At 37.2% G+C, this 19,264-nt stretch overlaps 1 protein-coding gene across 17 annotated transcripts in view; it reads left to right on the top strand.

The window, feature by feature from the left end:
- Positions 1-19,264, top strand: part of KDM6A (lysine demethylase 6A) — a 127,332-nt gene that overhangs the window by 29,777 nt on the left and 78,291 nt on the right. For 15 of the 17 annotated variants that reach the window (XM_036460437.2, XM_036460434.1, XM_036460432.2 and 12 more), the window contains exon 3: positions 14,473-14,581. The exons of 1 other annotated variant lie outside the window; for it this stretch is intronic. In XM_036460437.2, coding sequence (XP_036316330.1) covers positions 14,473-14,581 — 109 coding nt within the window. Of the gene's footprint in view, positions 1-14,472; positions 14,582-17,486; positions 17,690-19,264 lie in introns of those variants that run through there. One more of the 17 variants, XM_036460438.2, reaches the window with a different exon arrangement.

The following is a 19,264-nucleotide window of genomic DNA, read 5'->3' as shown; positions in this document are numbered from 1 at the left end:
TCTTGATTCCCCCTCCCCCCCTTCATAATAATATACATAATACTTACCTGGAATATGGAAAATTCTGGAAAGATCTTTCTTTCATTGAATAAACTATAAGGCATGCAAAAGGGGAGGGTGATGTTAAATATTGAATATCACACACACACACACACACACACACACACACACACACCCTATTCCAAGTGATCTGTAGTATAGCATTTAAAACTGTTCATAAAAAATTCAACAATTGGTTTTATAAAGAACAAAATACATGCACCTCTAGTAAAGTTTAGAGAAGGCAAAAAGGGGGGCATAAATATAAAACATCAGGAAAGGGAAAGATATATAACCACAGTTATAAACATAATATAATGTACAGCCAAACAGTAATGAGCTTTAAAATCTTAATGAAACAAGTAGTTTGTAACAAAGATGCAAATTATTATTCATAACAATTATTTTTCATGATTATTATTCATAATATTGATAATCCTATCTAATAAAAGAGTAACGTTCAAATTAACCATCACTCTGCTACACCATAAGCCACACCCACCAGGCAATCAGGAGTGAATATGCAAATTAACCCAACCAGGATGGCGGCCGGCCACAGAGCGATCAGGAGGCTTGGGTTTTCCCCGCAATGGAGGAAGCCAAACTTACTGGCCTGCCCTGGCCTCTGCTCAAGGCTACAAAGTTTCAATTATAGAAGATAAATAAATCCCAGATCCCAGGGCCTCCACTTGGGTCCCTGGGGGCCGTGGCCAGCCTGCAAATCACCACAGGCCCCTCACCCAGGCCATCCCACACCCCAAAGGGAACCCCCACCCTGATTCGGGACACCCTTCAGGGCAAACCAACTGCCCCCCACCTGTGCACCAGGCCTCTATCCTATCTAATAAAAAAGTAATATGCAAATGGACTGTCACTCCAACACACAAGATGGCTGCCCCATGTGGACACAAGATGGCCAGCAGAGGAGGTCAGTTGGAAGGGACTAGGCCTGCAAGGGAGGGCAGTTGGGGGCAATCAAGCCTGCAGGGGAGAGCAGTTGGGGCGGATCAGACCTGCAGGGGAGGGCAGTTAAGGGCAATCAGGCTGGCAGGGGAGCAGTTAGGCATCAATCAGGCTGGCAGGGGAGTGGTTCGGGGGTGATCAGGCTGGCAGGCAGAAGTGGTTAGGGGCAATGAGGAAGGTAGGCAGGTGAGCAGTTGGGAGCCAGCAGTCATGGGATCGGGCCTAAACCAGCAGTTGGACATTTCTTGAGGGGTCGTCCCCCCCCCCCCCCCCCGAATTTCGTGGTCTGGGCCTCTAGTTATTAATAATTACTCATAATTTCTGGCCATTGATATGTTTTTCCAAAATTCTCATTTAGCTTGAAATCTTAAGTTTTAGTATTAACTCATTTAATCCTTATAGTAATCCTATGAGATAATTGCCATACAATATTCCCATTTTATAGAGCATGGGGATTAGATTAAGTGGCTTGCTCAACTCCACACAATACAAAACTAAAATTAAAAACCTGTCTAGTCAGGTTCCAGAGCCCACACTTCTATTCACTGCATTTAGCTCTGATGGCATGAAGAAGGGTAAGGCATTTGGATTTGGATACTTTGGCACTGTGAATATCGTTAGTAAGTGCAGGCTCAAAGTCATTTAGACAAGTAGGACCTAATTAATTAGGTGACACTTGATGTCAGATTGGCATAGAATGATGTCGCCAAGAAGCATACCAACAGAGCAGTGACAGGCATTCCTCTTCTGTGGGAACTCTTGAAGTTGTCTAGGGGTTCGTTTTTTGGCCCACGAAGTGACAGCTCAGGTGGGTGCAGGGCTCCTTTGATGCGTTAGTTTCCTGTGGCTGCTGTGACAGAGTGCCTCAGATGGGTGGTTTAAAATCTATTCTCTCACAGTTCTGGAGGCCGCAGCCCGAAAACACAGTTGGCAGGACAGGGTAGGGCAGTCAGTATTCCCTCTCTGGAGGATGTAGTAGATAATCGGTTCCTTCTTGCTAGTTTCTGGTGGCTGGGCCTTCACATCTCCTTGGTGTATCTCTGAAAACCTGCACTCCTGCCTCTTATAGAAGGGTACATGCTTCTGGCATTTAGAGCCCACCCAGATAATCCATGTCAAGCAAGTCCTTTCAAGATCCCTAATTTAATCACATCCTTTGCCATGTAAGGCCATCTTTTGTTTAGTGTCTACCACATGTATTTTAAATATATTTTACTGATTTCAGAGAGAAAGGGAGTGGGGGGGGAAGAGAAGAGATACAGACATCAATGATGAGAGAGAATCATGGATCGGCTGCCCCCTGCATGCCCCCTACTGGTATCCCAATTACTCATTGCTGGTATATAGAAATATAGTTGCCATTGTACATTGACTTGAATATTACACTTATCAGTTCTAGTAATTTCCTTAGCTTTAACTTTAACTTAATCACAGTCTATCTTCAAATTACAGTATACCATGACATGCACAGTATGGACCTTATAGTGTAGACTAGTGGTCGGCAAACTGCGGCTCGCGAGCCACATGCGGCTCTTTGGCCCCTTGAGTGTGGCTCTTCCACAAAATACCACGTGCAGGCGCGCACGTATAGTGCGATTGAAACTTTGTGGCCCATGCGCAGAAGTTGAATTTTGGCCTTGGCCTGGGCAAGTCTGTTTTGATGAAGTGGCATTAGAACACTTAAGGGGCCAAAGAGCTGCATGTGGCTGGCGAGCCGTGGTTTGCTGACCAGGGTATATACTATACTTCCATTTTTCTCATTCTGATCTTTTGTGTTATTGTTATACATTTTACTTCTACATGTGTTATAAACCCTACAATGCACTGTTACTGTGTTTTCCTTTAATCATTGCAGTCTCCTTTTTAAATTAATCTTTGTCTAGGTATAATTTACATATAATTTTACCTGTTTTAGGTGTTTGACTTTTGACAAATTTATACACTCTGTGGTCTTTTGAGGCTGACTTCTTGTACTCATCATATACCTATGAGATTCATCCATGCTATATATCAATAGTTCATTCCTTTAATATTACTAAATGGAATTCCATTGTGTACTACAGTTTATTCATTTACCTGCTGAAGGATATTTGGATTGCTTCTAGTTTTCATTATGAACAAAGCTGCTATAAACATTGTGTACAGGTTTTGGTATGAACATTAGTTTTTACTTCTCTAGGGTAAATTCTTAAAACTGGGATTACTGGGTCATGTGGTCAATGTATGTTTAGCTTCATGCTTAATTGTCAAGTTGTGTTCCAGAGCAACTGTACCAGTTTGTGTTTTCACCTGCAATGTATGAGAATTTCAGTTCTACATCTTTATTAACACTTGGTATTGTCACATTTAAAAAATGTTATGAACCTCCAGGGCATTTGCTGAGTTAATTAAACCAGTCACAGAAAGACAAATACTGTATGATCTTAGTATATGTGTAATCTAAAGCCCAGCTCATAGGAGGAGGAAGTAGGTTGGTATTTGCCAGTGGAGAGGTTGGTCAAAGGTACATATTTCTAGTTATAAGATGTTTAAGTTCTGGGAAATCTAATGTGATTATAGTTAACAATGTATTGTATACTTAAAAGGTGTTTAGAGAATGATCTTAAGTGTTCTCACCATATTAAAAAAAAAAGATAACTATACACCTAGTCGGTTTGGCTCAGTGGTTGAGTGTTGGCCTGTGGACTGAAGGGTCCCAGGTTTGATTCTGGTCAGGGGTGCATACCTTAGTTGCAGGCACGAGTGAGAGGCAACCAATTGATGTGTCTCTTCACATTGATGTTTCTCCCTGTCTCCCTGCCTCCCTTCCACTCTAAAAATCAGTGGAAAAAATATCGTCCTGTGAGGATTAACAAAACAAAACAAAAAAGGTAACTGTGCAAGGTGATGGATGTGCTACCTAACCTTATTGTGATAACCATCTATGCGCGCGCGCACACACACACACACACACACACACAAAATCATGTTGCACATCTTAAACTTACACAATAATGTCAATTTTACATCTCAATAAAGCTAGAAAAAATTATAGTCATTCAAACAGAGATGTATAATAGTGATACCTCGTGGTTTTAATTGACTTCTGTAGCTTCATAAAAGGGCTTAAAATTAGGTTATGTGAGCCCTCCAATTTTATTCTTTTCCAAGTTATTTTGGTTATTCTAGTTTCTTTGATTTTACACATAAATTCTATTAATTAGCTCATCTATAAAAAACCCTGGGATTTTTATTAAATCTATAAATTAATTGGAGAGCATTCTCATCTTAATGCTATTGAGTCTTTGAATTCATGAACATGGTATCTCTCAGCCAAGGTCTTTGAATTTTTCATCAGTGTTTTGTAGTTTTCAGCATATGGATTTTGCTGTACATACTGTTAGATATATTTCATTTTTGGAGCTATTATAAATATTTAAAAAATTTCGTTTTCAATTCATTGTTAGTGCATAGAAATACAACATATATTTATTATGTTGAACTTGTATCCTATGATCTTGCTAAACTCATTTATTACAAGAGTTTTTGTTTTTGCTTTGTTTATCTCAGATTTTTTGGGGTCAGTTGTGTTTTAAGGAGACATTAAAAAGGTAAGAAAGCCCCAGCTGGTTTGGCTCAATGGATAGAGCTTTGGCCTGTGGACTGAAGGGTTTGATTCCAGTCAAGGGCACATGCCCCAGTTGCGGGCTTGATCCCCAGTGTGGGGCATGCAGGAGGCAGCCGATTCATGATTCTCTTTCGTCATTGGTGTTTCTCTCTCCCTGCCCCCCCCCCCCCCCATCCCCGTCTCCCTTCTCCAATCTCTGAAAATCAATAAAAAATGTATTTTAAGAAAAGTAAGAAAAATATTTTATAATTATCCATGCAACTACCATTTCTGGTGGTCTTCTGTGATCTGCATTAAGATTTTATGTAGTATAATTCTCCTGAGTTTTGTTTTTTTATTTTTAACATTACTTAAAATTACCCCAAGCAGTTGGGATAATTTTAGGGCTCACATCCTTTGTTTTCCCTTTCTCAAGAATTACTGTCATGCATTCTCTGTTATCCAAGGACTGAAAACCTTTGTTTCACACATTTGCTCTTGTTTTAGTTATTTAACTCAGGAGTAAATTTGGTCCATTTCATCACATCTTGGCTAGTAGCAGAAGGCCAAAGACTTAAGACTTTTAAATCTTAAATTTATTATAGACTGGAAGATTGAGGTGTCAAGAAGTATGTCATTCTAGTAATTCACATTTTTGTCTTATTTGCAGAAGCTAGATTTAAGATTTTTCCTGAGACTAGTTGGCTGATTTTTTTTTTTTTTGCAGAGTATCTGTAACCATCACATTTGTAATTTAGATGACTTAATATAGAAATTGATATGAGCATATTAGAGACTTAAACTAAGTTATATTTTGGATGGTCAGTTTTCATATTGTATATGAAAATATTTTAAATGAGTATTTAGTGCGAAGGTAGTTTTCTTTTAAATTCAGACTTTTGGTAAAATATGCTTTTAGAACTGTTTTTTTTTTTCAGATGAACCATAATTTTTTCAAATTAGAGAAGCAGATTTTAAAGAGTTACTAATAATGGGAGATCCTAGAATATGCTTGGTACTTTAACTCTTTAAATTCCCGAGTTAAAAACTTTTCCAACCATATTGGGAAAGTATATATTTACGGTAGACTACAGCAGGGTTGCCTTCTAGAGGTTTAATAAACATAAGCCCTTATGAAGTATCTAAGGAGTGGGTAATGCAACTCTCTGTCCCTTGATCTTTATTAATCATTTGTGTTTTGCTTTGTTGCTCACTCTTGCAACTTATAGTTCTCAGTGGCAGATCAAATTTTCATCAGTAGTTACTTAATTGTTTTTTCTTATGATTCTTCGGAGATTTATATATTCTGAATTACAAGTGCTTTGTCATTACAATATATTTTCCCAGTTTGTGACTTGCCTTTGTATTTGTGTGGTCCATTGTTGATGTAGTTGAGTTTATCTGTCAACCTTTTTCATGACTTGAATTGCAAAAAATCTGTTTTTAAAGAAATCCTACCCCATCCTGATGTCAGAGACATTTTGTTATGTTTCCTTATAAAAGATTTATATATTTTGCCTTTTACGTTTAAGCCTTTAATCCATCTGGAATAAGTTATAAGAGTCTAAACGGTTATCCCCCCACTTTTTTTTTTCTTCTTTCTTCCTTTAGCAATAACTTATTGGGGTTAGGATGTTGTTTGCCCAGTTTTTATACATTTCCTTACATATGAAGGTGTCATTCTGAGCTGCATTGCTAAATATTTGCATTCAGGCACCAGTTCCTTTTATTTCTATATCTTTATTGTAATTTATGGTATATGATACAGTGCCAACTTTCTTTTGATTATATTTATGTAGTATTTCTTTTTTCCTTTTTCCTTTAAATCTTTTTAATATATTTTAGAGATGTAACATGTGTAAATCAATTTTAAAAATCTGTTCACAATCTTTATTTTATCTAACATATTTATTGCATTTATATTTGCTGTGATTAAAATTGTATTTAATATATTCATGTATTGATCACCTTCTTTGATCTACTCCCCCCCCCCCCTTTCCGTGTTTAATAACTTTTTGAATATAAATTCTTGCCTGAGGTTTATATGTTCTGCCCACATTGAGTGAATTTAGGGTTTTGGTTACAAATTTCTGGATATTTTTTCTCCAATCGATGCCATTATGGAATGGGTAATTTTCTTTGTTCTTTCAAGACCAGTTTTAAAATAAAGTTAAAAAAATTGTTTTATTGTTATATTTTAGCTTACACTTAGAGTGAAGCTGTAGTCTATTGAGGTGTTAGTGTTCCGGGGAGTGTATCTTCCTTGACTCCCCTTCTTGGATAGCCTCAGGCTTTGCAGTCTGTCCCCTTAATGAGGTGGCTTCTAACCCAAAGCTTTCAAATGGCTTCAGTGCATAACGTTGTTTTTAAGGACTCTTTCTACCTTTGCCTCTCTAAGTGATCATCCACCTCACCCCCAGGCCTAGTCTTTAACTTCTCGCTAGGTTAGCTGCACACTGAGAATGTGTGTCATCCCCACTGCCTCCGTGTTTTGTCTGACAGTTTGGTTTTTAGCAGAGTGGCTGGCTGTCCAGGTTGTCTTACCACTCCTGTTACCCACTCTTAGTGCATTTGTTGGAAAGCTTTTAGTGTATAACTCTAAGAAACAGCTGTGTGTGTATGTATGTATGTTATTTTTTAGTTAGTGAGAAGGGGGGAATTACAGAGGCTGAATCATGCTCGGCCAGTAAAAAAATTGCACAGGAAAGAAAAATGGGATTAAGGTCTTTCTTTACACTGGAAGAAAATATTGGTGAACGTTTATCAGGATAGGGTTGGGGATTTTCTCATTCTGAACCTAACATATACATTGCAAAGGAAATGGTTGGTTTTAAGAAACCTTTTACATAAAAAACTGTCTAAGAATTCATAGGCAAATGCAGATTGGGAAGAGATATTCTGTATGTAAAGTACTTAACGTATAAATAGCACCTGACAAATCATTCAGGAAAAAGTAAAACAACAACTGTTTATATCTGTGATCAGGTTGATAGTTCATGGAAGAAGTTAATAAACTTAGCCGATAAATATTTGAAAAAAATTATCAAACTGAAAATAAGCATTGCTGGTGGAAGATTATATTGGTTCAGCTTTGCTGGTGGGATTATCGAAAGCTCAAATTATGCTTTCCATTGACTGTGAGGAACTTTCCTTGAAGAAATATAAATTGGCCAAATTATGTTCATTGGGTAACAGTAATAAAAACTTGGTTACTTACCAGGTGCTCTTTAGAAGAAACAAATTATGGCTTACCTGCTCAGTAAAATGCTGTACAGTTGTTAGTTTACTATAGATCTATATGTTTTGCCATGGTAAGCAGTTAATAAAGCAAATGAAAGATCATTTATAAAACTGCATACAAAGGTTTGGACTATTTGTATATGTGCATACTAAAAGTCTGGAAGGCTATATTCCAACTGCTTAAAACTTTTTTTTTTTTAAGTACTGTCGTTGGGGAGAAGTCTTTATTATGTTACAGTTTCTCTAGTTTTAGGATTATTCGTTTAATAAATCTTATTGTTCGTTTAATAAATCTTAGTGCCTCCTACATATTAGAAGTTGAAGAATTCAAAGCAGATTATTTTCAGTGGAGTTCATGCTCATAAATTTGTCTTCTCCTCCCCCCCCCCCCCAATGAGGTGCTTGTTTCTTCCTTTTTCGTGCATTTATTATTTTAGAAATATGTATAAGGCAAATGAATGCATATTTTGCTACCAAAAATGTTAATTTGTACTGCATATATTATAGCAAGCATAACAGATAGTCTTTTACAACTTCATGGAGATTTGGTTTACGTAATTTTGTTGTAAATGGGTTTCTTTCTGTTTGTATATTTTTAGAATTTTGAATTAAATGTGTACAATCTTACAAGCAATCATTCTCCCTGAAATGACAGGGAGAATGATTGCTTGTAAGATTGTCTCTGTCTACCTCTGGATAAGTAATATACTCTGTGGAGTAGAAAGCAAATGAGGTAAAAAAAAGTAGGGTATAATGCTTATTGCTTTACATGGGAAATCGCAGGATTACTCTGGGCTATATATTTCATAGAAGTCACTGCTGAAATTTCACCTCATATTCTCCTTACCTCCAGATTTTAAATATACATTATGGTAGAGATTATTCAAGACTTTTGAATGAGGCTTTATAAATAATGTACCTGATTATACCCCATCTGCACAATGTTACATTTAGTATGATATAGAAAAACATTATTTGGAAAATAACTTAGCTGTTTTTACCCAACAGCTTTTTAAAAATTCATTATTGGCCATAGGTGTGTGCTAGTTTAGAATTCATTCGTCCGTTTGGCTACATACATCAACAATAAAGATTGTAGAGTTAGTAGTAAGCTAGCCAAACTGTTGAGGCAGTATAACTTAATTTGCTTTTGTTGCAGTAGTATTTGGCTTTTTTTTTTTTTTTTTTCAAATATACTAAAGAGAGAAAATGGCTACAGTAGGTAAACTAAGGAGATACAAATTAAGAAGGTACAAAGAAAAAGTAGCATGAAACCATTTAACATATTTCAGATTTACACCATATTTTGTCTAAACTGGTATATATATATGTATTTTTTTTCTTTATTGATTAAGGTATATATGTGTCCTTATCTCCCTATCTCTCCCCCCCTCCCCCACTCATGCCCTCACCCCCCTGGTGTCTGTGTCCATTGGTTATGTTTATTTGCATGCATACAAGTCCTTTGGTTGCTCTTTGCCCCTAACCCCCACCTTCCCTCTGAGGTTTGAGGGTCTGATCGATGCTTTCTCTGTTTCTGGATCTGTTTTTGTTCATCAGTTTATGTTGTTCATTATATTCTACAAATGAGTGAGATCGTGTGATATGTATCTTTCTCTGACTGGCTTATTTCACTTAGCATAATGCTCTCCAGTTCCATCCATGCTGTTGCAAATGGTAAGAATTCCTTCTTTCTTACCGCAGCATAGTATTCCTTTTCATAGATGTAGCACAGATTTTTAATCCAATCATCTGCTGATGGGCAATTAGGTTGTTTCCAAATATTAGCTATTGTATCATAAATTGTGCTGCTATAAACATAGGGGTGCATATATCCTTTCTGATTGGTATTTCTAGTTTCTTGGGATGTATTCCTAGAAGTGGGATAACTGGGTCAAATTGGAGTTCCATTTTGAGTTTTTTTGACGAAACTCCATACTGTTCTCCACAGTGACTGCACCAGTCTGCATTTCTTCACATTCTTGCCAGCACTTGTCTTTGAACTGGCATATTGTTATTTATATATAGGAGTAATTGTGTTTTTCTGTGACATAGGTGGTTTTGGTTGGTTTATTTTTGTATTTGTTGCTGATTTGCTTTGATTTGGATGTGTGTGTGTTTGAATAATGATAGCTTTTTATGTGATTTATAATAAAGCAAGATGAGAAAACATGGTAAAGAACTGAAGCTAAGGCTTCCCATGGAATGGTGGGAGCAGGAAGCGCTGATCTTATGGTTGCTTTTCTGTTTGGTTTGGAGGTTGAGTTGTAGAAGGAGCTGGTGTGTAGAAGTGAGAGAGGGAAAGCAGCTTATGGAGCTCCCCTATATGGAAATGACTTTAGGTCCCTAGGCACGACCCTGATGGAACAGCTTACTGCTCAGAGGCTATGGAGCCATACTGTTGGAATCCAGCCTCCACTGGTTAGTAGCTATGTGACCTGGAGCACGGGATTAACCTTCTCTATGCCTCTGCTTTCCTATCTCTGAAGTAGGGTCTCCTTATCTCATGGAGTAATTGTGAGGATTAAATGAGTAAACATGTGTAAAGTGCTTAAGGTAATGGCATCAACTTTAATGATGCAGACATTTTTAGGGTTTTGGGGCAACAAGTCAGGATAGTATGTTTTAAATATGCTTAAATCCCTTAATCTTTATAAGTAGTCAGCTGCTAATCCATCTTGTATTTATGTGGCTGGGTTTTAGGAAGTGTGAGTAGAACTGCATACTTGTGTTTTATGATAGTCAAACATAAAAGTTTTGGTTTACTTAAAAGCATTGGCTCATTTAAAACATTAGTGATTTATACTTTAATGGAAGTTATCCTATATAATAAGCCCTAATATGCAAATCGAACGACTAGCAGAACAACCGGTTGCTATGACATGCACTGACCACCAAGGGGCAGTCGCTCAATGCAGGAGCTGCCCCTGGTTGGGGCTGGTGAGTAGGCTGAGCTAGGCTGCCAGCCAAGGCAGGTACCTTCAGGCCCCCCTCTCCCATCACCCTGCCGGTCACCCCACAGATCGGCCCCTAATTGCCCACCAGGCTTAGGGACCCTATCCTATACATTGGGAACAGTCTCTTAGATTTAAAAATTAAAACCTGGCAAGGCTGTTCTAACACTGAAAAAAGAACCAACAATAGGATGATGCAGCGATGACATGCATGGACTCTGGCTTGCACGTTTTGTGGTCAGTCCTGATTCTGACACTTATAACTGTGTGACAAAGCCAATTACTTAACTTCTCTCTGTTTCAGTGTTTCCACCATAAGATGGGGAAAATGGTACTACTGCCTCAGAAGGATCATGTTATGTACTGCTTTTTATAGTCAGGGCAAACAAATGTAGCTGCCCACACAACAGCAAGATGCCTTTCACCCATATGAGAAGTACGGTCACTGGTGCATGCAGTGTCCCGGATTGCGAGGATTGGGCCTAAACCGGCTATCAGACATCCCCCGAGGGGTCCCGAATTGCAAGAGGGCACAGGCCAGGCTGAGAGATGACACCCCCCCCCTCTAGTTTTAAATAATAAGATTAATTGTTAGCATCCTGCCTTGCAACTCTTAAAAATGGGAAGTTTAGGACAAAGAAGAGAGGGTTATTTGAGAAGTAACATTGCTTTGTTAATGCAAGAAGTTATATATTAAACCCCTGTTTTGTGATCATGGGTTGGGATATGGCCTCTTCCCCTGAGAAAACTTACAGGTGAGGGAGGCAGGAAGTACCTAGTAGCCTGATAAAGGGGAGGGGCTACCCAAAGGGGAGCCATCAAACTAGGACTGTTAAGATTCTGTCTCAGGCATTTGTGGTAGGCATAAGAAAAGAAGGAGAAAGCACACCATTGGGGTATGTAAATCTATATTTACTAATTTGTATGTCACCAAGCTACTTCATCCAATCTTCTAAATTGGGGGGTGGGGGGATCACTTGTTTAAGAATTTCCTGTGTTTAACAATTCTAAGATATTAGCAACTGTCATATTTTAGTTAGGTACTGACCAGTTCATCATAAAAGACTTTAATGCTTAACATTAAAAATAAATTGGTTACATATCTGTGCTAGTGAGCTCTAAATTTTATCAGGGTTTAGAAATAGAGGGTAATGATGATATTATTGTTCTGAGAACACAGTTTTCAAAATAATAAAAATAAAGCAGACATTAAACACAAATTATATTGAACATTGTGGAAAATGGCACTAAAATGGGAGGAAGGCATCCAAGATATTCACCCAGATTCATGCACATTGAAAGGAAATTAATTAGAAGACATTTTAATATTGCTATTTGCCCTTTTTCTATAATAGAAGTGTCAACCAAATTCACGATCGATAATGACAGATTGAAACACATGTGAGATTGGTGCCTGTGAGAGCTTTACATGTATTGCACATGCACAAGTCAACATTTATTTTTAAATTGCCAGTGTGTGTCATATGTACTGGATGGTCAGACGTGTATAGTTGGTCACTTAGCCTTTTATATATATAGATAGATAACTATTTTGATTCTCAGATTCATCAATTCTACTATTGATTCCCTTTAAAGTATTCTTCATTTCAGTTCATGTATCCTTCATTTCTGACTGGTTCTTTTTTATAGTTTCTTTGTCCTTTTTTATTATGTTGAAGTTTTCACTGAGTTCATTGCTCATCCTTATAACCATTGCTTTAAAACCTGCATTTAGTGGATTGTTTATGTCCAATTTGTTTAGTTCTTTTTTGGAGTTTTGTTCTGTTTTTTTAATTTGTGACATGTTTCTTTGTCTCCTCATTTTGGTAGCATCCTGATGTTTTGTATTAGAGTTGCTACATCTCTCAGTCTTGGTTGAGTGGCCTAAAATGTAGTAGGTTTCCTATAGGGTCCAGTGGCACAACCTCCCTAGTCACCCAAGCTAGGCATTTCAGGCCTGGGACACTTAGTCATACATATGGGGCATGCCAAGGCCAAGGGCAGTTGCCACTTGTCTTGTTTGAGAGATTTTAGGAAAAGTCTTTAGCCTGAGCCAAGACAGGCCATTTGTATGGAAAAACCACTGGAAACAGCTTGATGGGCCTTCAAGTTGGATGGGGTGGGGTCTCATGGAATCACCAAGACAGGGCGAACAATTGATGGAGACTCAGATACTGGTTTTGTGTGAGAAGGGCTCCAAAAAGGAACAGTGGCCTCGCCTGCACTTCTGTCCGAGAGAAAAAACACCATCCCAGACATCGCCTTGATGCCAGACAGTTCCTGGTGCCCTTCGAGCTGCTGTCCCAGCAATGTAGCTCAAAGGGTGTGAGTCTGAGGAAGTCCATGTGCCAGCCCATTAAGAGGAAGGCCATTAAGAGCCCTCCTCGTCTCACACAATCACAATCCCAGCTGGTTTTTACAGCCAGAAGTTGTGGGGGCTTCTCTTCCGGGCACTGGAACTCTGGGCTCAGGGGCCTAGTTTGGGTCTGGGACCCCTCATTGCTTAGGGTGAACCTTTGCAGCTGAGGTATCACCCTTGATTTTTATCCGTCACATGTGGGTGTGGGACCAGCCTATTCCGCATCTCCATCCCTCCTACCAGTCTGGATGTGGCTTCTTCTGTATATCCTTAGTTTTAGGACTTCTGTTCAGCTGGATTTCAGACGGTTCTGAATGATGGTTGTTCTCTAGTATATTTGTAATTTTGATATGGGAGGATACAAGTACTGTATTTACTTACTCCACCATCTTGCCTGGAAGCCCCTGAAGTTTTCTAATTTTGTTCCTTTTGCCAGCCCTTTGGATGTTATTAATACTCCAAGAAGAGAGGCTAAGTTCCCCAGGCTCTTCTGTAGCTAATGACAACTGGACTATGTCAGACTCTAGATTACCTTCTTTCCATTGTTCATTTTCTCATGCAGTCCCATGTTTGTTTGTTTTTTAAGATAAGCTTAAAATATTGTTTCTTGTCTTTTTGTTTTTCTTCAGGGAAGAAACAGTGAGAATGAATGCAAATGCATGTATAGTAGTGGGAGGGGGGAATTAGGAATAGAATTAGAGTTGGTGGGTTTGATGTATGAGACAGTTGAAAAGCAATTTATGGCAGTTTAAACTGGTAGAGGTTATGGCAAAAAGTAGCTGTTAAGTATAGATGGAAGTTATTAATATTACTCTGGAGATTCTATGAATTGTCATATAACTTTATAATAAAGTTCTTTCTGTTTGTTGGAAAGATGGGTATTATTTGTTTATATTAACAGAGAACATAGTAATAATTTAAATTTATAGCTTATGAATACAATTAACAGAGTACTCCTACATTATCTTATTTGGCAAGCATTTCCATGTTATAGATAGGAAAAGCTCTTATGCAATAAGTAGTGGCTCTTTTACTAAACACTTAGGTATTCTAAAGAATGCTGCATTCACCCTGGCCACATCATGGGTTTGATCCCTGGTCTGCGTGTGGGAGGCAGCCGATCGAGGAATCTCTCTCACTTCAATGTTTCTTTCTCTCCTTTCCTCCTTAAAATAAATAAATAAATACTACATTGAGTATGTCTGAGGTAGAATGAAATAAATATATTGATTTCTTGGATTATTTAATGGAAGATCTGTGCATTATGTCAGGAAGGAAATGCATTTTAGGGTTTTGTCTTTTTCTTAAATGTTTGTATTTTTTATTTCTAGGCTGTTCGCTGCTACGAATCTCTAATCTTAAAAGCTGAAGGAAAAGTGGAGTCTGATTTCTTTTGTCAATTAGGTCACTTCAACCTCTTATTGGAAGATTATCCAAAAGGTAATTTTTCCCCTTGTTAATTACTGTTTGATTTATATATGTGTTTAAAATAATTGTAATAGTTTGCACCCTATCTTTATCAAGGGCACTTCCAGTCTTACTTATAAAAAATTGTAAGCTTATGAACATCCTAAATGAGAAAACAAAGAAAGAAAGAAAGAAAGAAAGAAAGAAAGAAAGAAAGAAAGAAAGAAAGAGGCAGGATAGATGGAAATGTGAAGAATTCATGTAACTCAACACAAACTCATCATTTCCCTTCTTTATCCTGGCTATAGAGCTTCCATCTTAGCTAGACAGTATTTGAACAAAAATGTGATATGTAGCCATTTTATTCATTGTAAAGGTAAATAACAGAGAGATGATCAGATACGAGCATTGGATAAAACAAGATTTTTATTCATTTGAAAACTTTTTTCCTATAAGAATTAAAGTGAGTTAAATAACTGGAGGTAGTCCCCCAAGATGTATCCTTTTTATTTCACCAAACTTTTGATCCCCCGACCATTACTCACTTAGGAAGTTAAAAGCACCCCTAAATATTATCTCCCTCAATACCAAAAGCAAAATCTACAGCAAATAAAAACTGCACCTTTATAAGCAAAAACATTATAACCTTTGATCATAGGAAACATCTTAATGTGGAGTGGTTGGATTTATGATGCTTGTTTCCACATATGTGTTTAGGGGGCAGAACAACTGGTAGGTTATTACAGAGCTGGAGTGAAGGATTGCTGGAATTTAGTGTTGATGTTTTATTATGCCACTTTTGTGTTGAGTCAAGTGAATACTCCCAATGAAAATGCAATTTTAGTGTGAGACAGGTGTAATCTATGGATTTTGGAGTTAGGCCTTATTATTTATTTATTTATTTATTTCCTTCCTTCCTTCCTTACTTACTTATAACAGCTCATCTATTGTTTGCCATTAGCTGCATTACCATTAGCAGATTATATATATATTCCAGCACTCTGTCTTCTAATCTCTAAAATGAGGGGAGGAGGCGATAGTTGAGACGTTTTGGGATTGCTATGTGAAACTAGTTCGTATTTAGCAAGTTGACTTCAGGATAACAGGCATTAATGATTATTTAATACTCTATTAGATTTTTAAATTTTAATTAAATTAGTAAGTTATTTAAAGGAAACCATTACACAAAAGAAACATAATAGATATCTGTGCAATTAATTATTTAATGCTGTACTTTTTTTTTTTTTTTTTTTGTACAGCACACTAATTTGAGAGCACACAAATAGAGACCCAAACTTGAAAATTAGGTTTGCATGTGGGCCTTATGTCCTTACTGCTTATAAATCATTAAAATAGGTATTGGCTTTGAAAACTATTAGTTTATGAATTTAGCTACATTTTCCACTTATAAAATGTTTGGTGATGAAGGTAATGAAGAATACAAAACTACTTGTTTTGGAAGGTGCTTTTTTCTTTTCTGAAGGTGAGGTAGTAGGGGGCATGTGGCAGCTGGACTGTGTGGGCAGACTAGCTGGAGGAAATAATCTAATAAAATAGGAAAAGAGAAAGATAACCTAAGAATTTAAGTCTTTGAAAAAATGTGCTCTTACACCCATTTACCATTGACTCAGGCGTCTTCAAACTTTTTAAAGTGGGGGCCAGATCACGATCCCTCAGAGAGCTGGAGGGCCGGACTATATGAACTACTAATTCCTACTGTAACACCTCGGCTGCGCTCACTGCCCAAAAAACCTGGCGGGCCAGTTCAGACTCCTCTGTGGGCCGCATGTGGCCCGCGGGCCGTAGTTTGAAGACGCCTGGATGAACTGGTCATTCATACTGGTCTGCAGTAGGTCGATTCTTTGTTCTAGGAAGAAGAGGAATGAGGATAGATGCAGAGGTATACACAATATGTATTTTAAGCATTTCTAGCTGATGCTCTATTTACTAGATGTGAATTATGTGTGTTTTTTAATCCTTCTTGAAGTTTTATTGACCACATTCTCACTTTAAAAAATTCCTTATAAAATACCAATTATTGAATTATTTCCATTTATTCTCTTCATTGTCTTCCTGTAAGTCCAAAACTAGTAGTCCTCACACACCCTTCCACCACCACCACCACCACCACCAGTTGATGGGAACATTTGTTACCTCAGGCTGCTTCATTTTTCTCTCTGGAACCAGGACAAGATGTAAACCTCCAACCCCAGCCAAATAAATATGTATTTTTAGAGAACAGATGATATAGCGTAACTTTTTGGGAAGTAAACAATAAAACTTTCAGTGACTAAACTGCTCAGGTATACGCATATGGGGACTTACTGGCCCTGCTATTGTGAAGATAGTTCTTTATTGTCCCGAGTCGTCATTGTTGTGTGAACTTTTCTGAGTTTGGATTTCCTTGTGAAAAACTGATTTTATTTTTATAGCAGAAAATGATGGAATTCTATTCTTTTTTGTATACATTTTTGGATTGTGGTTTTTCTCCTTTTTGTCATTCTGATCCCATCTGTTCCCTGTCTTACAGGAATTCCTAAAAATTTTCTGATCTGCAGATGGTATACTTTATCATTACTATTATCGATTTATTCATTAAAATATTTTTTTCTGTCATTTTAGATCAATTTGAAGCAGAAGGAAAAAAGGCTTTGTGAAACTTAAGCCTTTCTTGTTGATAATGTGTATAGTATAAAAACATTGCTATCATTTGATTAGGTCATTTGACTTCTAGGAATTTATCCTAAAAAAGTAATTGGTCTATTGTAAGTTGGATTCCTCTAGAGCAGTGGTTCTCAACTTTCCTAATGCCACGACCCTTTAATACAGTAACTCATGTTGTGGTGAACCCCAAACATAAAATTATTTTTGTTGCTACTTCATAACTGTAATTTTGCTACTGTTAATGAATCGTAATGTAAATATCTCTGTTTTCCGATTTCCTTCAATCTACTCGTGGCCTAGAGTTAGAAAGTATAATTGAGAAATAACTGCAAGTAAGCACAATAGTGACCATACCGAGCTTGTCAGAAGCCTGTGTCCAGTCAACAAGCAAAAGTTACAGTAGCTTCAAGAACCAGGGAGCTGGTGGCAGAACATATTGAAAGAACACAAAGAGGACACGTACTGGTGTCTCTTGTGGTAAGCCGAATGTGAGATACAAAGACATTGCGTTAGTATTTTAATAATGACAAGGAAGTATTAAATCTTAGATTTCAGTAGATGTATTATATTGACTTGAAGACCTCAGGGAAAATATTGACACAGGAGTAAACTTTTCTAATTTCCTGTTTTCTCCTCTCTATAATCTGAAATCTTTTCAGACTTGCAGAGAGACAGGAACATGGGATCAAAGGTCTGTTGTGGTAGATGCGGTCCAGAGGTCTTTCAAATGTTAATATGTGTGTGTGTGTGTATATATATATATATATATATATATATATATATATATATATATGTCTATATATCTATATATATATCTATATATATATATCTATATATATATATCTATATATATATATATATATGACGGAAGGTGTAGATTTGAAAAGGTAGAAAGGTGACTAGAGAGCTAGGCATACCAGTCATTTATATACAATGCAACAGTTAATATAAGCTCTCTGAGATAGCATTTATCCCACGGTATAAATACAGTTTTTCAGTTCAGCCACAGAAAAACAAAGAAATCTATTGATTAATAACCTTAGGCAAGCACAACCTGTTCTGGCTTAAAGATGGCAGTCAGTGCAACTGACAGATTTTGTGTGTTTTTCTTTCCTTTCCTTCTTTTTCATACCCATAGACTCACCCACTAGCAGCTAACCTGCTGCCTACAGTGTTACACATTGGGTTAGGGATGAAAAGAGAAATGCTGAGTTCTGCCTGACGTAAATGTATGGCCTAATATATAATATAGGAGTTTGGATTGAATTTTAAATTCTTTCTGTATTGTGTTTATAGTGCATCTAACTGTGAGGAAGACTGCTTTCTGGCAGAGCTATCACCCTTAACCTACAGTGTCGTTTCTTTTATCTTTGTGCTGTCTGTATGGACTGGTCACTAGGCATGCTTTCCTTCTATTCTTTTGACAGCCTTACCTTAGAGCCATAATGTTTCCAAGCATGTCCAAGTCTCTGTCACCTACTAAATCTTTATCCCTTTTTATTTTCTCACTCTACTTCTATAGATCTCTGTTTTATTTAATTCCAAACGACTTGTAGAATGGCTTTGGATTTTTCTTTTTATTCTTCAGTTATACCGTACACCCCCTCCCCCCTTTATCATTACCCGATGACATGTTTGTTTGTGTGTTTTTTTTAAATTGAGAGAGAGAGAGAGGGAGGGAGGCTCGTTGGTTGACATCATCTTTATGTCAAAAAGATGAACATTATTCAAATAAGTTACTTATTCAGATAAGTTATGCTTTGGCTAATGCTTCTCTAATTTTTGAATATATTCATAAAGTTCTCTATGTTATTCATATGTATTTAGGCGCTTGACTGATAAACTATGAAAACATTAGAAATGGAACTTTAGAACATACTTATTTCCATTTTCCTGTTTTACGCTTTGGAAATCTTATTTGAAAATCTAAGAGTCATTTTTAAAAATTGAGGTATAATTGAAATATGATATTAGTTTCAAGTGTACAGCATTTGGTATTTGTATATATTGGAAATGATCACAGAAAATAGAGTTAACATGCATCACCATACA

This window comes from Pipistrellus kuhlii, unplaced genomic scaffold (assembly GCF_014108245.1).
Source record: "Pipistrellus kuhlii isolate mPipKuh1 unplaced genomic scaffold, mPipKuh1.p scaffold_m20_p_32, whole genome shotgun sequence".
NCBI lineage: Eukaryota > Metazoa > Chordata > Mammalia > Chiroptera > Vespertilionidae > Pipistrellus > Pipistrellus kuhlii.
Note: the sequence above shows the minus strand (reverse complement) of the source record. Positions and strands in the feature narration are given on the sequence as shown.